The sequence below is a fragment of the Phyllobates terribilis genome, unplaced genomic scaffold, assembly GCF_046119375.1.
Source record: "Phyllobates terribilis strain yellow unplaced genomic scaffold, ASM4611937v1 Scaffold_11__3_contigs__length_659146591, whole genome shotgun sequence".
Taxonomy (NCBI): Eukaryota; Metazoa; Chordata; class Amphibia; order Anura; family Dendrobatidae; genus Phyllobates; species Phyllobates terribilis.
In genome coordinates, this window is record NW_027362771.1 from 526,677,447 (window position 1) to 526,700,684 (window position 23,238).

The following is a 23,238-nucleotide window of genomic DNA, read 5'->3' on the forward strand; positions in this document are numbered from 1 at the left end:
TGAAGCACGTGAAGGGTCAATAAACTTCTTGAATGTGGTTTTGAGCACCTTGTGGGGTGCAGTTTTTATATTGGTGTCACTTTTGGGTATTCTCTGTCAGAGAGACCCCTCAAAGTCACTTCAAATGTGATGTGGTTCCCAAAAAAAAAAAAGTTTTGTAAATTTTGTTGGAAAAATGAGAAACCGCTGGTCAACTTTTAACCCTTCTAACTTCCTAACAAAAAAATAAAATTTGGCTCCAAAATTGTGCTGATGTAAAGTAGACATGTGGGAAATGTTATTCATTAACTATTTTGTGTGACATAGCTCTCTGATTTTAAGGGCATGAAAATTTAAAATCTTGAAAATTGCAAAATTTTTGCAAATATTACATTTTTTCACAAATAGTCATATCGAAGAAATTTTACCACTATCATGAAGTACAATATGTCATGAACAAACATCTAAGAGTCAGGGGGATCCGTTGAAGCGTTCCAGAATTATTACCTCATAAAGTGACAGTGGGCAGAATTGTAAAAATTGGCCTGGTCATTAACGTGCAAACCACCCTCGGGGGTAAAGGGGTTAAAAATTGTATTCATTAATTAGTTGTTTTTTTTTCTGCTGTGCCTGTTGTGTTTTTTTGTCAGTCTTTTTGCTGTGTGAATATTTTTCCCACTGATTATTCTTCCTCTCCCCACCAGCCGACAATCGCAGTAAGAAACGTGTTGGTCGTCGTCAGGACAAAAAGGATTTTTCAGTTTTCAAAGATCCGGATAATGAACTGAGAGTGAAAATCTCCCCCCAGCTGCTCCTCGCTGCCCACCGATTCTTGTCCACAGGTAAATAACCTATATGTACATATTATATAAATCCAACAGTCCAGAAAGTCTGACACTTCTGATCTGTACAAATCTGATCTGTCATTCAATAGAAAGACAGAGGTGAGCAGCGCCTTAGAGCCCCCGTATACATTAGACTAAAGTCGGCTGATCCCACCCATATCGACGGGTCCAGCCAACACTAAGGCCATGGCCCCACTATCAGTATTTGGTCAGTATTCGGTCAGTATTTTTTCTCAGGAGTAGGAGATAAAACCAGGTGAGGAACAATCAGAGAAAAGGTATAATAGAAACAAGTCACCAATTCTGCATTTATCACCCACTCCTGAGAAAAACTACTGACCAAATACTGATAGTGGGGCCGTGGCCTAATGTGTATGGTGGTGTGGCCGACTGATAGTCGCGAGAGATGTGGATCACACGTCTGATTTCAGACTGCCGATCACATTGTTCTCACTGAGCTAAGTCACCGGCCAACCTGTCAGTCAATGGCCTTCTCCTAAAGAACAAAGGAATGATCAGTGGAACGAGCTCTCCTGTGCGTGAATAAATCGACTGAGGTGACGATCGGCCAAAGCATTGTTCGAAAGCTATCTAATGAGTATGGCCGGCATTGGGTTTCCCCATCATTATAACCCCTTTTGTTCTTAGAAGTGGCTTTGTTTGCTCCTTCCTTGGTGTCGGAGAAGACACTTCTGCGGCTCCTCAAGTATCCGGATGTGGTGCAAGAGCTGCATTTCAACGAGGATGAGAAGAAGGCATCTGAGCATTACTTGTATCAGCGCAACAAGATGGCTGACTACTTCATCCTGATCTTACAGGTGAGGGTGTACTGAAATCATCTGTGGCTATAGAGAGGGATGGGTGTGACTGTGTGTATCCATCCCTCTCTGATATGTCTGTGTGCGTGTCGAAATATAATATACTGTATATTCAGAGTTGTTAGAGGAGTCCCTTACAATAAGTAGAACACACAGGGCTGATTCATTATTTTCAGTATTTTAGAAGTCCCTTTTGCCCCCCTTTTTACCCCTGTAGTCATTGACTTGACATTTTTTTTTTTTTTAAATGTTAAATTCTTTAAAATAGTCCACATGGTTCATGAATTTTGCGGAAAATCAAACACTGTATTAATTTTTGTTTTTAACCTTATTTGCGACTTTTTTAATAGCGCAACATGAGGCTTTTTTGTGTTTGCTGAGTCGCAATAATATGCACAAAAATTAATGTACAGTGGATATAAAAATCCTTCACACCCCTGTTTAAAATACCATACCAATCATTTCAGAACTTTTTCCACCTTTAATGTCACCTAGAATCTATACAAATCCATTGGAAAAAATCATTGAGTGGAGAAATAAAAATGAAAAAACTAAAATAATATGGTTGCATAACTATGCACACCCTTTAAACTAATACTTTGTTGCATTTTTTGACAGCATTCAGTCTTTTTTGGTTGGGAGTCTATCAGCATGGCACATCTAGAATTGGGAATCTTTGCCCACTCTTCCTTGTAGAGCTCCAATCTGTCAGTCTGTGAAGGAATCTCCTGTGTACAGCGCCCTCTTCAGGTCACTTACACATTTTCCATTGGATTCAGGTCTGGGCTGTGGCTGCGTGATTCCTTATTTCTGATCTTCTCACATGACCCACATGAAATCACTCCAAGCAAAGTGGGGGTGACTGGAGAATATTTTCACAAGTGTTCCTACTTCTTTAAAAAGTCGCAATTAATCATTGAAACACCTGAACCCCCCCCCAACCCCACCCACAGGCGAACATCAAGAAAATAATTGAATACTCATTTATAATATGAAAGATGAAAATGGGGAAAAAAACAGACACAAATGGCGCAGGATTGGGCCCCCCGGTGTCCTTCTGTTGACCATTCAATCGTAATCTGCTGGAAAACCAGGCAGAAAGTGTTCAGTGTGCCTGCAGCACCTCCGCAGGTGAATTGGCGCATTGCGCAATGTTGATTGAAATAGAAGCATCCTGTCTAATGCAAAACAGACCGGTCCTCCAGGTTGAGAAGTGACTTTATATAAAGTGATTGTCCTGTTTGTGGCCATTCTTAGTACTGCAGATGTACTATTTATTCACTTAAATGGGAGCTGAGTTGCAGTACCTTAGAACGGCCACCAGAGGACGGAGCTGTAGTGGTCTCAGCCTCCAATGGCTGTCTCTGTCTGCTCTAACTGCAAACAGACGTAAGAGTCTTTCGCTATTGGGCAGGCAAACCATTGGAATATGGCAGGAATAATGCATGCTGGAAATTGAGGAAAAGAATATGCCAGCGCCTATAGTGCTGGTAGAATGCTAATGAAGATTAAACCACCCACTCAGCAAGAGTGAACTGTAAGTTACAATGTATGAGAATGAACAATTCCTGGACATATTAACTAGTTTGACTTGTTAGGTGAGGTCAGTAAGGCCATACATCTCTACAGGCTTGGTATGAAAGGATAGTTACCCTTCAGGGGCCATTGTTATTTACAGATTTAATCCTCCTTTTTTTTTTTATCTTTGTTTCCAGGGTAAAGTTGAAGTTGAGGCAGGAAAGGAGAACATGAAATTTGAGTCTGGAGCCTTCTCGTACTATGGGGTCATGGCCATGAGTACTCCATCAGCTACTGGTGAGTGCTGTCCTCGCCGTCCAGGCGTCGCTCACATGTCTCATCTCCTTGTCTGCCCATTACCTTATTCTTTGTTTCCTCCTCATATTCCCATCTTTTTTTTCTTACCTCCATCTCCCAGCTCCTGTCCGTCATTCCATTAAAAGGGGGTCTCTGTTTTCGAGGTTAGCAGGTAAAGCAGACTGCATGCATGTGTCCAGCGCGTGCCCCCTGCACAGCTTGTATGGAATGTGGCGCAGTGTAATGTCGCCACATACGTTACACTGTATAACACTATCCAGCTGCATGGTGTTAGTGACCCGCTCCTCCTCTCTAATCTAACCAACCGCGGGGGTCCTGCATGAAGTCTACACATTTGTTCTTTTTTTGGGCTCTTGTTTTTGTTTTTGTTTTTTACTTCCCTTCTTTCAAGTGCGATAACTTTTTCTTTTTTTTTTTTTCTGTCCCTTTTATAGCCATATGAGGACTTTTTTTTTTTTTTTGCGGGATGAGTTGTAATTTTGAGTGACGGCATTCATGTGACCGTATCTCTTTTTTTAAATCAAATGTTTTTATTGATTTTTATATAGATTTACACAAAGGAAAAAAAAAAAAAAAGGAAAAAACAACAACCAAACATTAGAGAAACACAGTTCTCCACCCCCAAACCTTAAGGAGCATTAAACATCAGTTATTTAAACATCTTGGCTCTGCAAAACCAGCAGAATTAGATGAACAAATATTTGAACATAGTAACAATAGTCAATCCAATTACATATAACTTGTGGAAGTACTAATAACATTTTTATTAGTTTTCAAAGAAGTTTAATTTGAGGCATCATAGAAACGTAACTCAAAGCAAGCCGAGGCGAAATCTCCTCCGTTCCCTAGATGTCATACCAGAGCCATCAATCCACAGACCCCATATCTTGTCATATTTAGAGATAGCATCTCTTTTTAGGTATATGCCTTTTTCCAAATTTACTAGCCAGTTAACTTTATCAATAATGTGACCATATCTTAGCGAAAAACAAATTCCAAGTGGGTTGCAATTGTGACCTGGTGGAATTAGTGTTTTTTTTTTTTTTTTTTTGGTATTCATTTCACCAGTTCTACTCAATTTATATTCTGTAAAAAATATAATATAAAATATACTCAGGTGCAAAAAGCCCCCGAGGTACATACCAGACCTAAGAATATCCAAAAAAAGATGGAGGCAGCAGTCAAGCAGAAAGTGAAAAAATATATTTCTTTAATAGCCCATGTGGCTGTGGCGACATTTCGGTACCAAACTGGGGACCTTTCTCAAGCATGAAGCAGAGTATTTAAGGCGGCTTAATCACAACATTAATTAGCAGCAATTCATATAGAAATTCATATTATATACAGTATACATTACATTACAACAGTGATACAGTGTAAAGTGCAGAACAAATTCACAGTATCTACATTAGAGCAATATAGCACATATGTAATTACAATTAATCTTTAAATAGCAGCTGTGTGTATTCAATTAATAACATGACTCGCCACACATTTAGATAAACACAGACGCCGAGATTTTGGCATAATATAACACTACTATTGCTCATGTCCGGAAGGAATAGGTCACATTGGAACGCACCTGCGTTCCAAACACCGGAGATTCCGGCGCTATTTTAGATCCACGCATGTGATCTACTGCGCAGGCCTCAAATGACGTCAGCGCTGTCGTCACAACCCTCATACGAGTCTGGGATAGAGACTTCCATCTTGGACAAGGGCATTTTGCCAGGACCTATATCACCAAACACAAAATGAGGTGCAGAACATACAGTGGGTACGGAAAGTATTCAGACCCCTTTAAATTTTTCACTCTGTTTCATTGCAGCCATTTGGTAAATTCTAAAAAGTTCATTTTTTTCTCATTAAAGTACACTCTGCACCCCATCTTGACTGCAAAAAAACAGAAATGTAGAAATTTTTGCAAATTTTATTTAAAAAAGAAAAACTGAAATTTCACATGGTCATAAGTATTCAGACCCTTTGCTCATACACTCATATTTAAGTCATATGCTGTCCATTTCCTTGTGATCCTCCTTGAGATGGTTCTACTCTTTCATTGGAGTCCAGCTGTGTTTAATTAAACTGATAGGACTTGATTTGGAAAGGCACACACCTGTCTATATAAGACCTCACAGCTCACAGTGCATGTCAGACCAAATGAGAATCATGAGCTCAAAGGAACTACCCAAGGAGCTCAGAGACAGAATTGTGGCAAGGCACAGATCTGGCCAAGGTTACAAAAGAATTTCTGCATTACTCAAGGTTCCTAAGAGCACCGTGGCCTCTATAATCCTTAAATGGAAGAAGTTTGGGACCACCAGAAGTCTTCCTAGACCTTGCCGTCCAGCCAAACTGCGCAATCGTGGGAGAAGACCCTTGGTGAGAGAGGTAAAGAAGAACCCCAAGATCACTGTGGCTGAGCTCCAGAGATGCAGTAGGGAGATGGAAGAAAGTTCCATAAAGTCAACTATCACTGCAGCCCTCCACCAGTCGGGCCTTTATGGCAGAGTGGCCCGATGGAAGCCTCTCCTCAGTGCAAGACATATGAAAGCCTGCATAGAGTTTGCTCAAAAACGCATGAAGGACTCCCAGACTATGAGAAATAAGATTCTCTGGTCTGATGAGATGAAGATAGAACTTTTTGGTGATAATTCTAAGCGGTATGTGTGGAGAAAACCAGGCACTGCTCATCACCTGCCCAATACAATCCCAACAGTGAAACATGGTGGGGGCAGCATCATGCTATGGGGGTCTTTTTCAGCTGCAGGGACAGGATGACTGGTTGCAATTGAAGGAAACATGAATGCAGCCAAGTACAGAGATATCCTGGTTAAAAACCTCTTCCAGAGTGCTCTGGACCTCAGGCTTGGCCGAAGGTTCACCTTCCAACAAGACAATGACCCTAAGCACACAGCTAAAATAACAAAGGAGTGGCTTCAGAACAACTCTGTGACCATTCTTGACTGGCCCAGCCAGAGGCCTGACCTAAACCCAATTGAACATCTCTGGAGAGACCCGAAAATGTCTGTCCACCAACGTTCACCATCCAACCTGACGGAACTGGAGAGGATCTGCAAGGAAGAATGGCAGACCATGTGATATTTCAGTTTTTCTTTTCTAATAAATTTGCAAACATTTCTACATTTCTGTTTTTTTCAGTCAAGATGGGGTGCAGAGTGTACATTAATGAGAAAAAAATGAACTTTTTAGAATTTACCAAATGGCTGCAATGAAACAAAGAGTGAAAATTGATTAATAACATCGGGATACAGGTCCACATTACATAAATTAGAACAGGGAGCCAATATGATAATGTGTCCAGAATAAATCTGTATATAGGTAAATTGGAGCCTTTGTGGTAATACAGCGAAGCATGGGTGGTATGGGAACGCCCCCCATTAGCTGGGGATGGCAACCCTGTGGCCAATAGTGCATATGATTATGCATTTAGCAGGGGAAGGTTTACCAGAGTTTTGCTTGCTATTCTGCCTATACAAGACATCTGAATATCAGTATAAACCCTATTTGGTTGTTTAGCCATTTAACTGTGTGCATGGTTGATCAGTCATTTAATATCCTGAAAAACTTGAATTTTGCACTGTGCACTTTATCGATGTTAATGTAATGTACATCTAAATGGTCATTAATGTGATCATGAATAGACTGGTACTCTCCAAATAGGGGGCTATTATTATCTCCGGCCATTGATTATTTACATGTGATTTATATCTAAATTGTTTTGCTGCATTATTAACCTACCCTTAGTTTTATTTTCAATGTTTTGTTTATTAGGAATCAAAAAATAAAGACAGTTAAGTAAGAACCATTGACATGCATATATAACCAGTCATGCCCTAATTTGTGAAGCAAAAAGACAAAGGCATCTTACAATTAAATCACAGAGATAGATGTGGTGGGATAACATGTAAAAACAGTGAAGGCTGAGTAGATGATTCCATATTTTTTCATATTTTTATAAGTTGTGACAATGTAAGAGAAATTCAACTAAATAGACTCGAAGATAAATGGAGTCATTGAATCTTAACAAAAGGGGAACGGGAAAGAAGAGGTAGACGGGTGGGGAGGTGAAAAGAGGTGGTGAAGGTGGGGGGAGACGGTCCATGAGTAATTTAAATAGATCTGAGATCTATTGACAAAGTATTAAGTAATCAAGGATAGAAAATTAGCCAAGTTCCTATAGGACTGCCAAGGATATTAACCTACCCTCAGTATGCCAGGTGTGATCTCTGTCTAGAAGTACTGGCTCCCGTTATGCTTTACTGTTAAGTGTCAATTTATCTAGTAAGGGAATTTAGTACATTTGAGGGACAGCCACCGAGGTGCTGGGGCACCACAACGCTTTCCCCATAGGGTGCCAACCTCCGCTGGTAGGAAGGGGAGAGAAATAGGGGCATACAGGGGTCATCAAAAGGTTTATATACAGCAATCGGATTTGGTTTTAAGTTTTATAGTTTGCTTTGAGATAATTTCACATTTTGGGTGTTTGTGTTCATGTCATAGCATGACCTTTTTAGCAATATTTTTATTAAAGGTTAAATTTTAATATTAGGTCCCTATATGATTTGTTTTGATTTCCTGAAACCTTTGAGGTAATAAACTTTTTTTTTCAAATAACTGTATATACTGCCCTCATCTGGTAGAATAGGGAATTACATTTTTTCATGTGTTTATTTGTCGTGGCTCAACCCTTTAAGGACCCTGCTATTTTGGACTTTTTTAGGACACAGTGGCTCCCCCCCACCCCTTTTTTTTCATACCAATTGTATGTTTTTTGTTGTTTTGTGTTGACAGCTATGTGAGGGACTGATTTTTGTGAACTGTATTGTAGTTTTCATTGATCCATATTTTTTTTTTTTTTTTCATAATATTTTATTTTTGGAGGCAAGATAAAATAAAAATAAATTCCAGAATTGGGTTTTAAAAAAAACAAAACAAATGTTTACAGAATTACACATGCAGCATAACGCTGTCAACTTTTGTTATGAAGATCATTCATTTTGTGTGTGGATGAAGGATTAGAGGGAATTCACAAAAACTGCTATTTTGGCACCGTTTCATTTTGGCAAAAGGTGTTTGTTTGTTTTTTCCCCCTCAGAATATTTAATCTTGTAAGGGGACCCTAAGATATGATCACTATATAACAGACTGCTGCACTTTATTCCTGTCTGTCCTTCGTCAGGATCTGAGATTTAGGATGTGTTGGGATGTAATGGCCTCCAGTTTCCATAGCAACGCGCTTGCACCCTGGGATCGCGTTGCATGGGGGGTGACAGGGAGCCCCCTTTTCTAACTGTTTAGAAGCCTCGGTCGCTATTTAATGCGGAATCTCGTGGATGAAGCTGTCAGTCGGAGGTTCTGGTCATGTCCCAGGAGCCGGCCTGTCCATCCTCTCTCGGGCACAGCCCTGCCATATTTGGCTCCCAGCCTGGCCCACCCGACCGGCAGATATCGGCTCATCCTCCGAATTGTCCTGTTCAGTTGGATACTAGGCACAGTATGGACGCCTATAAATTCTGATTTGGGTGACCTGATGGGCACACGTCAGGTGTAGCTTTACCTTAACTAGAGGTTTTTCTTGTTTTTTTATACTGAAATTGAATAAAAATAATCTTTCTTGCGGTATGTATGACATTGTTACCGATGTCCATCTCCTTTCCCCATGTGACAGCAGAGCTGCGCTCCCCATCTCATATGGGCAGCCTGAACCGGTCTACGTCTCTGAGCCATGAACGTTCAGACTCCATGTCCTCTACCATAAGTGGCAGCAACACCCAGCTCAGCACCCAGGCGCAGTACACGGCGGACTTCAGCGTGCGAGCCCTCGGCGACCTGCAGTATGTAAAGGTGGGTGTCGTTATTGATAGAGAGTGACATGACCGTTCTGTTCTCAGGTGCGTGCAGGACAGACATCTACGTGTTAAAGGCATTGTCCACCAACTTCCATTTTCTGAATGTGGATAACAAAATGGATTCTCATATAAGGCAACAATGCCTCTTTATACGCTGTACTGTTCCCCCTGGTAAGGGACCGCTGCAGCTTTCAAACTCCATATTCCATCCGAGTTGGCTTTTTTTGCTCAGATGAAGTCTGCGGCTGATCTGCAAAAGTCATGTTATGTCGTCCCCCGGTTGTGGACGGCAGGGATGTAGTGCCGGGTACAGAGGAGTGGGCTGATCTGCACAAGGACGCAAAAGAGTATACAGACAGGACAGCACGGGATCAGTGGATTCTGTGAGGTAAAACATTGTTTAAAAACAGGCAGAGAAATGTTTTACCTCACAAAAAGAATCAGCTGTGATCCCCTGCTGTAATGTCTGTATACTCTTTTGCTTCCCCCCCTGCCCAGGAGATGTGGTATGATCAGACCATGTTCCTGCACGGTCAGACACAGCCATTACACAGTACACAGCAGGGGCACATTTATAAGATTATCTCAGCACAGGAACATTTTATTTAATCGCTTCCTATTGCGGACCTTTTATTCATTCCAAGATCTAGTGAATAAAATTAACTTTTTGTTTGTGGGAAAACCCCTTAACGACCTTGGACGTATGAGTACGTTCAAGGTCGCATCCCCCTCTAATTTGCGGGCTCCGACGATGAGCCTCTGCACCTTTCCGGGGACACCACAGCTGATCTGATCATGTGCCCCTAACAGCCACAGGTGGAATCGCAATCCACTCGCGGCTGTTAACATGTTAAATGCTGCTGACTATCTCTGACAGCGGCATTTAACATGGCTACGAAAGGACGTCACTAGTCTTGCCCATCGGCGCCCATGTCACATGACCGTGGGTCGCAGATGGTTTGGCATGACAACCCGGGGTCTGCAGGAGACCCCTGTGGTTATCATTGCTGGGATGCTATGAGCACAGCCCAGTGGTCGGCACTCCTAGCAAGTGAGCACTTTAGCGAATGATCGCAGCTTCTAGTCTCCCATGGAGACTATTGAAACATGTGAAAAGTTAAAAAAAAAAAAAAAAAAAAAGTATATCTATTTATTATATATATTTCAAAAAGTTCAAATAACCCCCCTCTTTCGCCCTAGTCAAAATAAAACCATAAAAAAATCAAATATATACACATTTGGTATCGCCGCACTCAGAATTGCCCGATCTATCAATATATAAAAATAATTAATCCGATCGGTAAACAGCGTAACAAGAAAGTAATCAAAACTCCAGAATTACATTTTTTTTGGTCGCCGCAAGATTGCAATAAAATGTAATAACAGGCAATCAAAAGATCGTATATACCCCAAAATGGTGTCATTAAAAAAAACGTGAGCTTGGTGCGCAAAAAAGTAGCACCCACCCGGCCCCAGATCCTGAAAAATGGAGACGCTACGGGTCTTGGGAAAATGGCGACATTTTTTTTTTTGCAAATTTAGGATTTTTTTTCACCACTTAAATAATAAAGAACCTATAGATGTTTGGTGTCTACGAACTCGTAATGACCTGGAGAATCATTATGGCAGGTCAGTATTAGCATTTACTGAACATGGTAATACAAAAAAAAAAAAAAATTGTGGAATTGCACTTTTTTTTGCAATTTCATTTTTTTTCCAGTACACCATATGGTAAAATCAATGGTGTCGTTGAAAAGTACAACTTGTCCTGCGAAAAAAAAAACACAAGCCTTCATAAGGCTATATTGATGGAAAAATAAAAAAAGTTATGGCTCTGGGGAGAAGGGGCAAAAAAACAAAAACTGAAAAACTCAAGGTGGTGAAAGGGTAAATAGTTTAATTTGTATATATATTTTTTTAATATATATCCACTTGCATTGCCTGCAGGTCAGTGGGAGTCCAGGTCTGGACCTCTCCCCCCATCCCCTCCCCCCATCCCCTCCCCACTAATCAAAATTCACAGTTTAGGAAGTGACAAAAAAAAAAAAATTGGCAAAAATATTTAAATACATTTGAGACAAAAACCTGATTGTAGACATTAGATCATTTTCTGCTGACTGCTTCACTTTAAGGAACTTGAGTACTGGTCCACAATGTCATTCCTAAATGGTCAGACATATGACCAGCGGTTCTCTCCGCGTCCATGCTCGTGCAGTAGTGTCGGACTATCCACCTGCTGAGCCCCATTCTTGCTGTATTTTGCCCTTTGCTTGCTATTACCAGGGCGGTGATGCATTACAAGCTGACAGCCTTTGCCTAGTGCTAATTTGCTTGGAAAATGGCTGTATAAATGTAGCTCTTGTGCAATTTACTGCACAGAAATAGTTACTATCCACTGTGACTTAAGGTGCGAGAAATGCAAAAGTAGGCCTCCCTCTCCCTATCCATGTTTTATACTGTGTCCTTGTGTAACCCTAAACCTTTAAGAAATCCAGTGTCAGGTGCTGTATATACTGAGCTATTTAAGAAATTTTTTATTTGTCAGTTTCTATTATGACTGTGGATTGCACCCTTTTCAATGTAGTGGAGGAGCATTGCATGGCCTATACAGGTGCATCTCAGAAAATTAGAATATCAAAAAGTTTATTTATTTCAGTTCTTCAATACAAAAAGTGAAACTCATATATTATATAGATTCATTACACACAGAGTGATCTATTTCAACTGTTTATTTCTGTTAATGTTGATGACTATGGCTTACAGCCAATGAAAACACAAAAGTCATTATCTCGGTAAAGTAAAATAATTAACAGAAAACACCTGCAAAGGCTTCCTAAGTGTTTAAAAAGGTCCCTTAGTCTGTTTAAGTAGGCTCCACAATCATGAGGAAGACTGCTGACTTGACAGATGTCCAGAAGGCAGTCAATGACACACTCCACAAGGAGGGTAAACCACTAAAGGTCATTGCTAAAGAAGCTGGCTGTTCACAGAGTGCTGTATCCAAGCATATTAACGGAAAGTTGAGTGGAAAGAAAAAGTGTGGTAGAAAAAGGTGCACAAGTAACCGGGAGAACCGCAGCCTTGAAAGGATTGCTAACCCCTTAACGACCTTGGGTTTTTGCGTTTTCATTTTTTGCTCCCCTTCTTTCCAGAGCCATAGCCCTTTTTATTTTTTGGTCAGTATGGCCATGTGAGGGCTTATTTTTTGCGAGACAGGTTGTACTTTTAAACGCCATCACTGGTTTTACCTTAACGTGTACTGGAAAACGGGGGGAAAAAAAATTCCAAGTGGGTGAAATTGCAAAAAAAATAATAATAAAAAAAATAAATGCAATTTCACGGTTGTTTTTTTTTTTTTTTTTTTCACCACATTCACTGAATGCTGAAACTGACCTGCCATTATTATTCTCCAGGTCATTACGAGTTCATAGACACCAAACATGTATAGGTTGTTTTTTATTTAAGTGGTGAAAACAAAAATACAAAGTTTGCTTAAAAAAAGCGCCATTTTTCGGGATCAGAGGCCGGGTAAGGCTTATTTTTTGCTCTTCGAGCTGATGTTTTTATTGATACTATTTTGGGGTAGATCTGATGTTTTGATCGCCCATTATTGCATTTTATTTCAATGTTGCGATGACCAAAAAAAAGTAATTCTGGCGTTTAGAATTTTTTTTCTCGTTACGCCGTTTGCCGATCGGATTAAGTCTTTTTTTATATTGATGGATCGGGCGATTCTGAACGTGGCGATACCAAATGTGTATGTGGAATTTTTATTTTATTTTGAATCTGGCGAAAGGGGGGTGATTTAAACTTCTTTTTTTTTTTTTTTTTTTTTTTTTTTTTATATATATATTTTTAAAAACATTTTTTTCCACTTTCTGTAGGCTTCAATAGAAGCTGCAGTTATCTGATCAGCTCTGTTACCCAAAGGCGATGAGCAGATCGCCTCTGTGTAGCAGAAATGCTCACTTGCGATGAGCGCCGACCACTGGGTGGCGTTCATAGCAAACGAGACATGACAATCACAGGGGTCTGCTGCAGACCCCGGGTTGTCATGCCCACCCATCGGTGACCGGCGATCACATGACTGGGTCACCGATGGCGGGGCTAATGCCGCGATTCTGGCGCGGCGCTGTTAAATGCCACTGTCAGAGATTGACAGCGGCATTTAACTGGTTAACAGCCGCAGGTGGATCGGAAAATGGCGCTTTTTTTTTTTTTTATTATTATTTTTTTTTAAAGCAAACTTTGTTTTTTTGTTTTCACCACTTAAATAAAAAATAACCTATACATGTTTGGTGTCTACAAACTCGTAATGACCTGGAGAATAATAATGGCAGGTCAGTTTCAGCACTAAATAAAAAGGTCCTTATCTCTGGAACCACACAAAGGACTTTTAGGAATCAGAAAGCAGAATGTTCAGACGAGCAGCAGGAATAAAATCAGAGCCAAAACTGTCCGCTTTTCACCTGGTCGTCTTTAGAGTGGTTTAATCATGAACAAAGTCCATTGTAATCAGTACAACTTGGAATGATAATAACTTCCACAATTGGATATGTTTAAATAAAATGTTCCTGTGCTGAGATAATCTTATATATGTGCCCCTGCTGTGTACTGTGTAATGGCTGTGTCTGACCGTACAGGGTCATGGTCTGATCATATCACAGCTCCTGGGCACGGGAGGAAACAAGAGTATACAGACATTACAGCAGGGGATCACAGCTGATTCCTTCTTTGAAGTAAAACATTTTATTAAAAAATGGGCAAGGAAATGTTTTATCTCACATAAAAAATCAGCTGTGATCCCGTGCAATAATGTCTGTATACTCTTTTGGGTCAGACACAGCCATTACACAGTACACAGCAGGGACACATTTATAAGATTATCTCAGCACAGGAACATTTTATTTAAACATCCAATTGTGAAAATTATCATTCCAGGATCTATTGATTACAACTTTAAAATTAACTTTGATCATGGGAAAACCCCCTTTAATCCTTTCCAGCCCAAGGTGTACTAATGCGTATCTGCGCCCTAGGCCTTATGGGCCAGAAACGTATTAGTACGCCCTGGCGATTTCGCCAGCACACAGGCTGTGCGGGCGCAATCGCCGCCAGGTGTCAGCTGGTTCTCACAGCTGACACCCGGTGCTACATGCAAGGAGCAGTCCCGCACAGCTCCCTGCACATTAACCCCCACAATGCTGCGATCTAAGTTGATCACAGCATTGCGGGAGCAAGTGGGGAGGTAAGCGCCAATACTCACCTCCTCTCCAGCGTCCCGCAGTGTCTGTGCCGGGTCCCGGGTGTTGTCATGGTGACCCGATGTTGTCATGACAACATCCGGGTAACCAGGAGGCAAGAAGTTTACTTTGGTCATGCACAGTGTGCGACCAAAGTAACTTCTTCCTGTGCAGCGCTGACAGTCTGCATAGCACAGTGATACTGCTGCTCTCTATGCTATACAGCTGATCAGAATGTAAAAAGTGAAAGTCCCATAGTGGGACAAAGTATAAAAGTTCCATAAGTGTCAGAAAGTGTGGGTGGGGGGGGATTGTAAAAATATAAAAAAATGAAAAAAATAATCCCCAAAAAATAAGAATATACTGTACCCATAAATATTATGAAAAAAAAAAATAAACCAATAAAAGTGCACACATTTGGTATCCCCGTGTCCGGAACGACCTAACCTATAAAAATGTCCCACTAGTTAACACCTTCAGTGAACACGGTAAAAACAAACAAGCAAAAAATGATGGTTTATCGTAACGCCAAACAAAAAGTTGAATAAAATGCGATCAAGAAGACGAATGTAAATAAAAATGGTATAGCTGAAAACGTCATCTTGTCCCGCAAAAAACAAGCCGCCACACAGCTCCAACGGCCGAAAAATAAAAGTTATAGCTCTCAGAATAAAGTGATGCAAAAACAATTTTTTTTCTATAAAGTAGTTTTTATTGTGTAAAAGCGCCAAAACATAAAAAAATATATAAATGTGGTACCGTTGTAAACATACTGACCCGAAGAATAGTGGGAAATATTGCGGAATATTGAAAGTAGTGCCCCCCCCCCCCACCTGCCTTTTTTTCCCCTTTTGGTCAGTACACAAATGCTGGCCAGAAAGGTGCCACCAGCCTACTTAAAATGCGAGCAGATTACCCCTGGAAGATGTAGGGGGTGATTAAAATGCAGGCTTGCAATAATTTTCGTGTAACTGTGGAATCTTGCTTCTCGAGCTTCAAAAAGAAATCTCCAGGCACTCCGGAGCCGAAAACGAAATATTGTAAGTTCCATACGTCCGACAAGAACGGGACCCATATTTTTAGGGGTAGGATCAGCTAGGGAATGATAGAGATATTTTTCTGTTGCTGAAAAATTCTTCGTAGAGCAGTAGCGCAAAAACACCAGAATAGCAGACTGCATCTATGCCATGTGTGGTCTCTAAATGAAGGTAAAATATGTTAACACTTTTAGGCTTCTGGGATAAACTAGCAATAAGCTATCCCAGAAGTTAGAGTTTTAATAAATTTTGCAAGCTGGAGCCCAGCCCCTGTGATGTCATCCCAGGGAGGGTGGGGTCTCTCCCTTCAGCATAAAATGGTTTGCTGAGGCTGGAGCCGTGTTTTGTCCGGGAGTATATGTCTATCATAACGGAGGACCCTTTACAATAACAGTTTAAGTGGAGCGTCTCCCCTCCACCTATGCTGATTCGTCCCTGCGAACTGTATAGCGTAAGTTTCCTCTTTAATCTTTATTATTTTGTGTAACTGCTTATGTATTTCAATGTCTCCTTTGTAACATCCTTATATATTTTTCCTAAACACTTCCTCCCTTTTGGATTAAATCTAAAATTTAATAGTTCTGTTTCTTTTTTTGTCCTGTAATCGTTCCCTCCCTCGAAGCCATATACGTTTCCAAAACGCAGGCATCCGTCCAGGCCTGTATTATATTTCAAATCTGGACGGTGGTGGCAGCGAATAATATTAATGATCAGGTTATCTTGAAGCTGACAGTGACAGTACGGGGGCGTAAACACATATTCTATGCATTGGAATCCAGAGGTGTGACGCCGATACCTAAGGAGTGAGTAGTCTGGGTCGTGTGCTCGTGACAAATCCGTGACAGTAACGGCAACAGCGAGATATTGCGTGAGCTCCCCTGTGTCGTCGCTGTGGAGTCCCTGACATAGTGTGTGACAGCTGTCAAGCCTAAAAACCCGATATCAATCTGGTATCGCTGTAATCACACCGGACCCGAAGAATAAAGTCATCTAATCACTTATACCGCACGAGGAACTGCGTACAAAATAAGTGCTGAGGTTAGGGTTTTTTCAAAAGTAAAGGAAAAAAAAATGTTGACGATATGGCGATTAGTGTTGAGCGCAAGTGTTCGCTACTTGAGTTTGCATTTGGTGCTTGGGTATGCACCGAGTATAGCGGGTGTTCGAGTGACATGCTCGAGTCTTCGCCCTATATGTTTTTCAGCTCTTATACAGACAAAAAAACCTTGCGGGGATTGCCTGCCATGCACGAGCGATCCTGGGTGTCTAATAACCGTGAAACATGCGGGGCGGGGACTCGAGCATGTCACTTGAGCACCCGTGATACATGGTGCGTACCCGATGCAATCTCAAGTAGCGAGCACTTGCGCTCAAGACTAATGACAACTTATTAAATATGATGACCTAATGTTATCAAATTCTGTCGTACCTCTGGGTTCAAAATGTTCACTATACCCCTTGATAAAATCCTTGAGGAGTCTAGTATCCAAAATGGTGTCACTTGTGGGGGGTTTCCACTGTTTAGGCACATTAGGGGCTCTCCAAACGCAACATGGCGTCCGCTAATTATTCAAGCAAATTTTACATTCAAAAAGTCAAATGGTTCTCCTTTCCTTCCGAACTCTGCCGTGCGCCCAAACTGTGGTTTTCCCTCACATATGGGGTATATGCTTACTAAGGAGAAATTGCACAACAAACTGCATGGTGCAATTTCTCCTTTTACTCTTATGAAAATGCAAAATTGGAGGCTGAAAAAAACATTTTTGTTGGAAAATGTGAAAATTTTATTTTTATGGCTCAATGTTATAAACTTCTGTGAAGCACCTGGTGGTTCAAGGTGCTCACCACACATCTAGATAAGTTCCCTAAGGGGTCTAGTTTCCAAAATTGTCACTTGTGGGGAGTTTCCACTGTTTAGCCACATCAGGGGCTCCCCAAACGCAACATGGCGTCTGTTAATTATATAAGCAAATTTTACCGTGTGCCCAAATAGTGGTTTTCCCCCACATATTGGGTATTAGTGTGCTCAGGAGGAATTGCACAACTAATTTTGGGGGTCCATTTTTTCTTGTTACCCCTGCGAAAATAAAAAAAAATTGGGTCTAAAGTAAAGTTTTTGTGAAAAAAGTTAAATGTTCATTGTTTTCTTCCACATTCCAAAAATTCCTGTGAAGCACCTGAAGGGTTAATAAAGTTCTTGAATGTGGTTTTGAGCACCTTGAGGGGTGCAGTTTTTAGAATGGTGTCACTTTTGGGTATTTTCTGTCATATAGACCCCTCAAAGTGACTTCAAATGTGATGTGGTCTCTAAAAAATGGTTTTGTAAATTTTGTTGTGAAAATGAGAAATCCCTGGTCAACTTTTAACCCTTAACTTCCTAACAACAAAAAAAATGTTGGTTCCAAAATTGTGCTGATGTAAAGTAGACATGTGGGAAATGTTATTCATTAACTATTTTGGGTGACATATCTCTCTGATTTAAGGGCATGAAAATTCAAAGTTTGAAAATTGCGAAATTTTCACCAAATTTCTGTGTTTTTTTCACAAGTAAATGCAAGTGATATCGAAGAAATTTTACCACTATCATGAAGTACAATATGTCATGAAAAAAACAATCTCAGAATCAGGGGGATCCGTTGAAGCGTTCCAGAGTAATTACCTCATAAAGTGACAGTGGTCAGAATTGTAAAAATTGGCCTGGCCATTAACGTGCAAACCACCCTCGGGGGTAAAGGGGTTAAGGATCTGTCTGTTGCCAGTTTTTAGCTACTTGAGTTCCTATCCATTATAAAGGCAGCAATTCTAGTCACTTAGGGCTTGTTCACAGGTTGTGATTTTGCCGCAAAAAAATGCGTTTTACAGTATTAGGAAAATGATTGTCTGTCTGAATTTTTTTCTTTGAAAAATATTGAAAAGCTGCAGAATGGAAACACCTTCAAATCCACAGTGTTTTACCGTGTTTTTGATCCGTTCAAATGAATGGGGGAAAAAATGCATAAAACAAAACGCATGCAAAACTGCACACACTTTATAGTTTTTCTGCCAATAGACACGTTTTTGGTGCAGAGATGTCCACTGCAAATAGTTAACGTGTGCACAAGGCCGTACACAGCAACTGATGACCTGAAGCAGTTACTTCGGGGTGGCTGTGTCCGTTGAGCTGCGGCTGGGTAGATGGGAGTCGGTGGGTTTACGTGGTACCCCGGATTATTAGTGATGGTTGCCGCTTTTTTTTTTTCAGATCACCAGAGAACAGTACCAAGGTGCCCTGTTGTCTTCCCGTATGGACAGTAGTCCACAGTCTCCCGAGGGAGGAAACCACAAACCTGACAACTCCTTGTCGGAGCGCAGCGAGGTTTTGGTGGATGAAACAACCAGTCTTCTGAACCAAAGGAACTCTCAGCACAGCTTGCATCACAACGCGGTTTGACAGCGCATCGGTGCTGACGGAGCGCGGCTCGGCCAGTACTCCATCCGTTTAGACAAACCGTTTGCAATATCTGACTGGACACAGAGCGGCAATACACTGCATGCCAAGCTTTATCTTCCTAGGGTCAAACATAACTGACTGCCAGAAAACTTGGGAGGCCCTCTTCACATCTGACTAGTCCTCCGTCATTTATCTGATCTTCTGCAGCGAATACCGATCTACACCAGAGATTTCATGGCTACCAAAGGAGATCTGGCAGATCAAGGCTCTGCAATAATTTGGGAATAGCGTGATGCTGGGGCAAGCATCAACTCAGGGAAGGATTTCTACATGTGCACTGGAGACCCCCCCAACTCTAAATAAGGGGGTCGATTTGTTTGTCTTCCTGCGGGGAATGGGTAGCATTCAGTCTTCCTTTTTTATGTGGGCTTCATGCCCACAAATTGCCCGTTCTTCCACCACCCCCACTTACTGTCTATTATATGAGTGGTGGTCTTGACTTTGATTACTGTAGCTTCTGCCAAGTTACCCGGGTGGTATTTCTGATTCCTGTGATCTCAAGCAGTTTTAGTATCCAGGACTCCATATTATACGATAAAACAAGGAGTCTTTATCAATAAGCTATTTAACGGTATTGGTAAAAATTGTTCTTGCCACTTTTCCATCAGTGTTGGTGAAGCTTTATTTGTGCCGGGATTATGCCTCTGGGTAGATAACCGGGCAGTGAAGAAAGCCTTCATTTACCACCAGTGTTGTGTAAGGGAATCTGCATTACTGACCAATGTTTGGGATCTGTTGGTAACTATTCACATTGCTGATATCGCAGGGCAGTATGGACGGTGTCTGTGCCTGAGACAGAAACTATTCCATACGCTCCTTTTACAAGTTTACAAGACAACCCTCCCCCACCATGCCCTATAATTATAGCTTACTGTGCCCATTGGAGCTGTGGCACCACGTCGTATAGATTATAAATCGAGTGTATTACTCCAACCCTGGAGCACCAGACTGACGCCTCTCCATAGATATGGTATGGAGCACACACTGTATATTGTTGTGCTACGTATTTATATCCCATGACCGCTTGTCTTGTTGCAGCCCTGCATTGCCTATTTTACTTTGATGCAAAAATGGGAATGTTTTTTAACTATTATATTTTAGTGTCCATCATACACATAACATTGCAGTAAGGTGCGACATAAAGAAAAATCATACGGTCGGGTGTAACGACAAGCTTTGCTTGCAGATCTATTTTAAACCGGAGTCTGTTTTGTCTGTGTACAATGACACGTGTACAGACATTTTATTTTTAGGTATACCGACTAGATCATCTTTTTTTAAATGGTACTTGTAAGGGGGCATCAATGATGGCGTGTCTGTCAAATTCACCATATGTTCGGAGGAAAAGTTTGTATCACAGCCACATCTCTGAACCTGCTGTAGCGGTTTTTCTTGCTTGGGTAGATCTGCAGTTTGGCTTTAGGCAACTTCCAAATCAGGACGGGTAACTTACACCTCCTTCGTTAACAGACTGTCTAATATGTATGGGGGCGCAGGCCGACTGGGTCAGAGATATTGATCTGCTGAGCTCTTTGTTCTGGAGATGAGCTGCCAGTAGAGATATTAGTTGTCGGCTTTATAATAAGAAACAAAGGAGCGCTCGCCCAAACGAGTGCTCCTGTGTATGGGAAGGTTAGTTGAATCTTCGTTCAGCCGACAGCCATCTAATGCTTAATTAAAGTGAGGGTGAAGTGGGCACAAACTGCACTTATAGGAAAAGGGTGGGAACTTAACTGCGGGAGCGGGCTATGCACATTTACTGAAGTTGGCACTGGATTTTTTTTTTTACTATTGTCCACTTGTTTTTGTCTTGATTGGAACGATTGTCTAATTCTAGCATCACAGAAATGGTACATTTTTGATAAGACTGTTATCCACCACAAGTGTAATGAGCAATAAAATAAATGGTCACGTATAGGAGAGTGTATAAATTTGCGGGGCCTTGGTCAAGAGACCAGATTAGTATTCTGTTACCTGTGGACGGGAGCCCCTGCCAACCTCCTCCTACTTGTCGGCACCCATGGCTCCTCTTTTGATTAGCTGGCCTGACACACACATGACGTTTCACCAAGCCAGCTGATTAAGAGGAGCCATGGGTGCCTGCAGATAGGAGGAGGCTCGCTGGGGCTCCAGTCCACAGGTAACGGAATACTGACCGAATCGCTTGGACTAAGGTCCTTTTGAATTTTTGTTCATCTCTAGTCACATACAATAAAATATCACACACGTTTTACATGTACGGCCCGTGGTCTTCCATATAGTGGCAATACTCTGGGAATTATCACTTGAAGGGGTTGTTTGGTGTGTTGCTCACTTCATTTTTGGGCGGAGAGTGGTGCTGAGGACTGTACACCCTCTATATAATGACTTATACGTGTGCATGATTGGCTGGCATTGTGCACATCTTATTCTATTGCCTGATACCAGCCGATTGTGCACACGGCCTGGCACACCTTCAGCTAAGTATACACATTATAGTAGCAGCTGTAGGTTGGCATACACGTCATGGTGGCAACTGTAGGTTGGGCACACTTCCTAATACTAGCCGTAGGCTGGGCTGGTTGGGCATACACTTGATGGTGGCGGCTGTAGAGTGGGCATACACTTGATGGTGGCGGCAGTAGGTTTGGCAGACATGTGATGGTACTAGCTGTAAGGTGAGCATACACACTTGATGGTACTAGCTGTAGGCTAGGGCACACACTTGATGGTACTAGCTGTAGGCGTGGGCACACACTTGATGGTAGCGGCTGTAGGCGTGGGCACACACTTGATGGTGGCGGCCAAACCCACATATTTTGGCATAACCAGATGAAACCTCTATCTTGTATGGGAGGGTGGGGGCTATGGACTCGCACAGGCCCAATTCTTTTGTTCTCAGGAGATGACTTGCTATCAGACTCCTCTACCGTTGGCTTATTTCCCTTCCCCGATCAGCACACCTGCACCCTCAGCCTTCACGTTCTCTGCAGACCCACCTATACGCGTGCATGCTGTCTGGAGTGTGTGTCCATCTTGATCTCACCATTGAAGAAGCACCAAAGTGTCATTGTACACAGAGGAGGCTTTGATGGAACAGAGCGGCATCTTAGCGGTATACTCGTGAATCGGGTGGGCGATTATTGTTACATCATTGGATCTTTCATGAGAGCAGTGGTCCTGTAACCCCCTCTCCATTGTATTTGGTGGCCATGTATGTGCCCCACTGCTCTATTCAGTATTATGGAACCAAGATCTCCATCAGTCCCTTAATAATGAAATAGAGCAGTAGCACTTGTTCAGTAAAACTTGGGGGCACTCTGTTTCATAACCAGTGTAGGACCCTGCACTGATCATACATTTAAAGTGTTTCTCTAATCTTTTTTTGGATTCCTCTTGTAGCTCGGGAGACCCTCTTTTTAAAAAGGAAAAATAGGCCTATAAAACACAGAATGGTTGCCCATATTAATCAGATTCCGGCTTTTATTAGCCTGGTTTGGGATATGAAAGCCGTGGTCTGATCGGTGGCTGCAAGTACTAATGTGGAAACTAGTAATGCGCACAAGCCATACGCCGTCTGCTGCGGGAGCCTTCGCTGCTGTGCGGGAGATCTCAGGATCGGATCCTTCTTGCTCAGGGACTGGAAGCCAAGCAGAATTTTGGAATTAAAATCTTCACCTGTTTACAGAGTTCCAGAAGAAGGGAAATGGTTTTGGTTTTAATTTCTTTTTCCCTGTTTTCTTTACCCTCGGAAGGGGTGGTGGGTGGAAAATAAAGTGTGTATGATTTACGATGATTGTAAATATATAAATTGTTTAATTATTAAAGAGTTTATTATTTAATTGTTCTGTTGTCGGAGCCATTCTGTACGTGTGGTGTCTGCACTGTGTAGATTGGGGCGTATGGCTGAGATGACTGCTGTGACGGGTCTGTCCACTTTTTGTATGGACGGGTCTGTCCGTGTCTGGTATGTCAGCTAGTCATGCAGGGATCTGACGATCTTCAGCTTCCCTCACCTTATGAGATATGGCTTGATATCACCCTGCTTCTGGCCCTCTTGGGTGCCACAATTTAAAAAAAATAATGATTTAATATGTTTATTATATATTACTATAATGGTCAGTACAGAATTAAATGT

At 41.6% G+C, this 23,238-nt stretch overlaps 1 protein-coding gene across 4 annotated transcripts in view; it reads left to right on the forward strand.

Moving 5' to 3' along the window:
* Window positions 1–22,942, forward strand: part of CNNM4 (cyclin and CBS domain divalent metal cation transport mediator 4) — a 50,989-nt gene extending 28,047 nt beyond the window's left edge. The window contains exons 4-9 of one of the 4 annotated variants that reach the window (XM_073653688.1): window positions 684–821; window positions 1,473–1,642; window positions 3,358–3,457; window positions 3,579–3,629; window positions 9,171–9,346; window positions 18,873–22,942. In XM_073653688.1, coding sequence (XP_073509789.1) covers window positions 684–821; window positions 1,473–1,642; window positions 3,358–3,457; window positions 3,579–3,629; window positions 9,171–9,346; window positions 18,873–19,061 — 824 coding nt within the window. In that variant the 3' untranslated portion in view covers window positions 19,062–22,942. The remainder of the gene's footprint in view (window positions 1–683; window positions 822–1,472; window positions 1,643–3,357; window positions 3,458–3,578; window positions 3,630–9,170; window positions 9,347–18,872) is intronic. The other 3 variants (XM_073653689.1, XM_073653690.1, XM_073653691.1) reach the window with 3 other exon arrangements.
* Window positions 22,943–23,238: the final 296 nt, after the last annotated feature.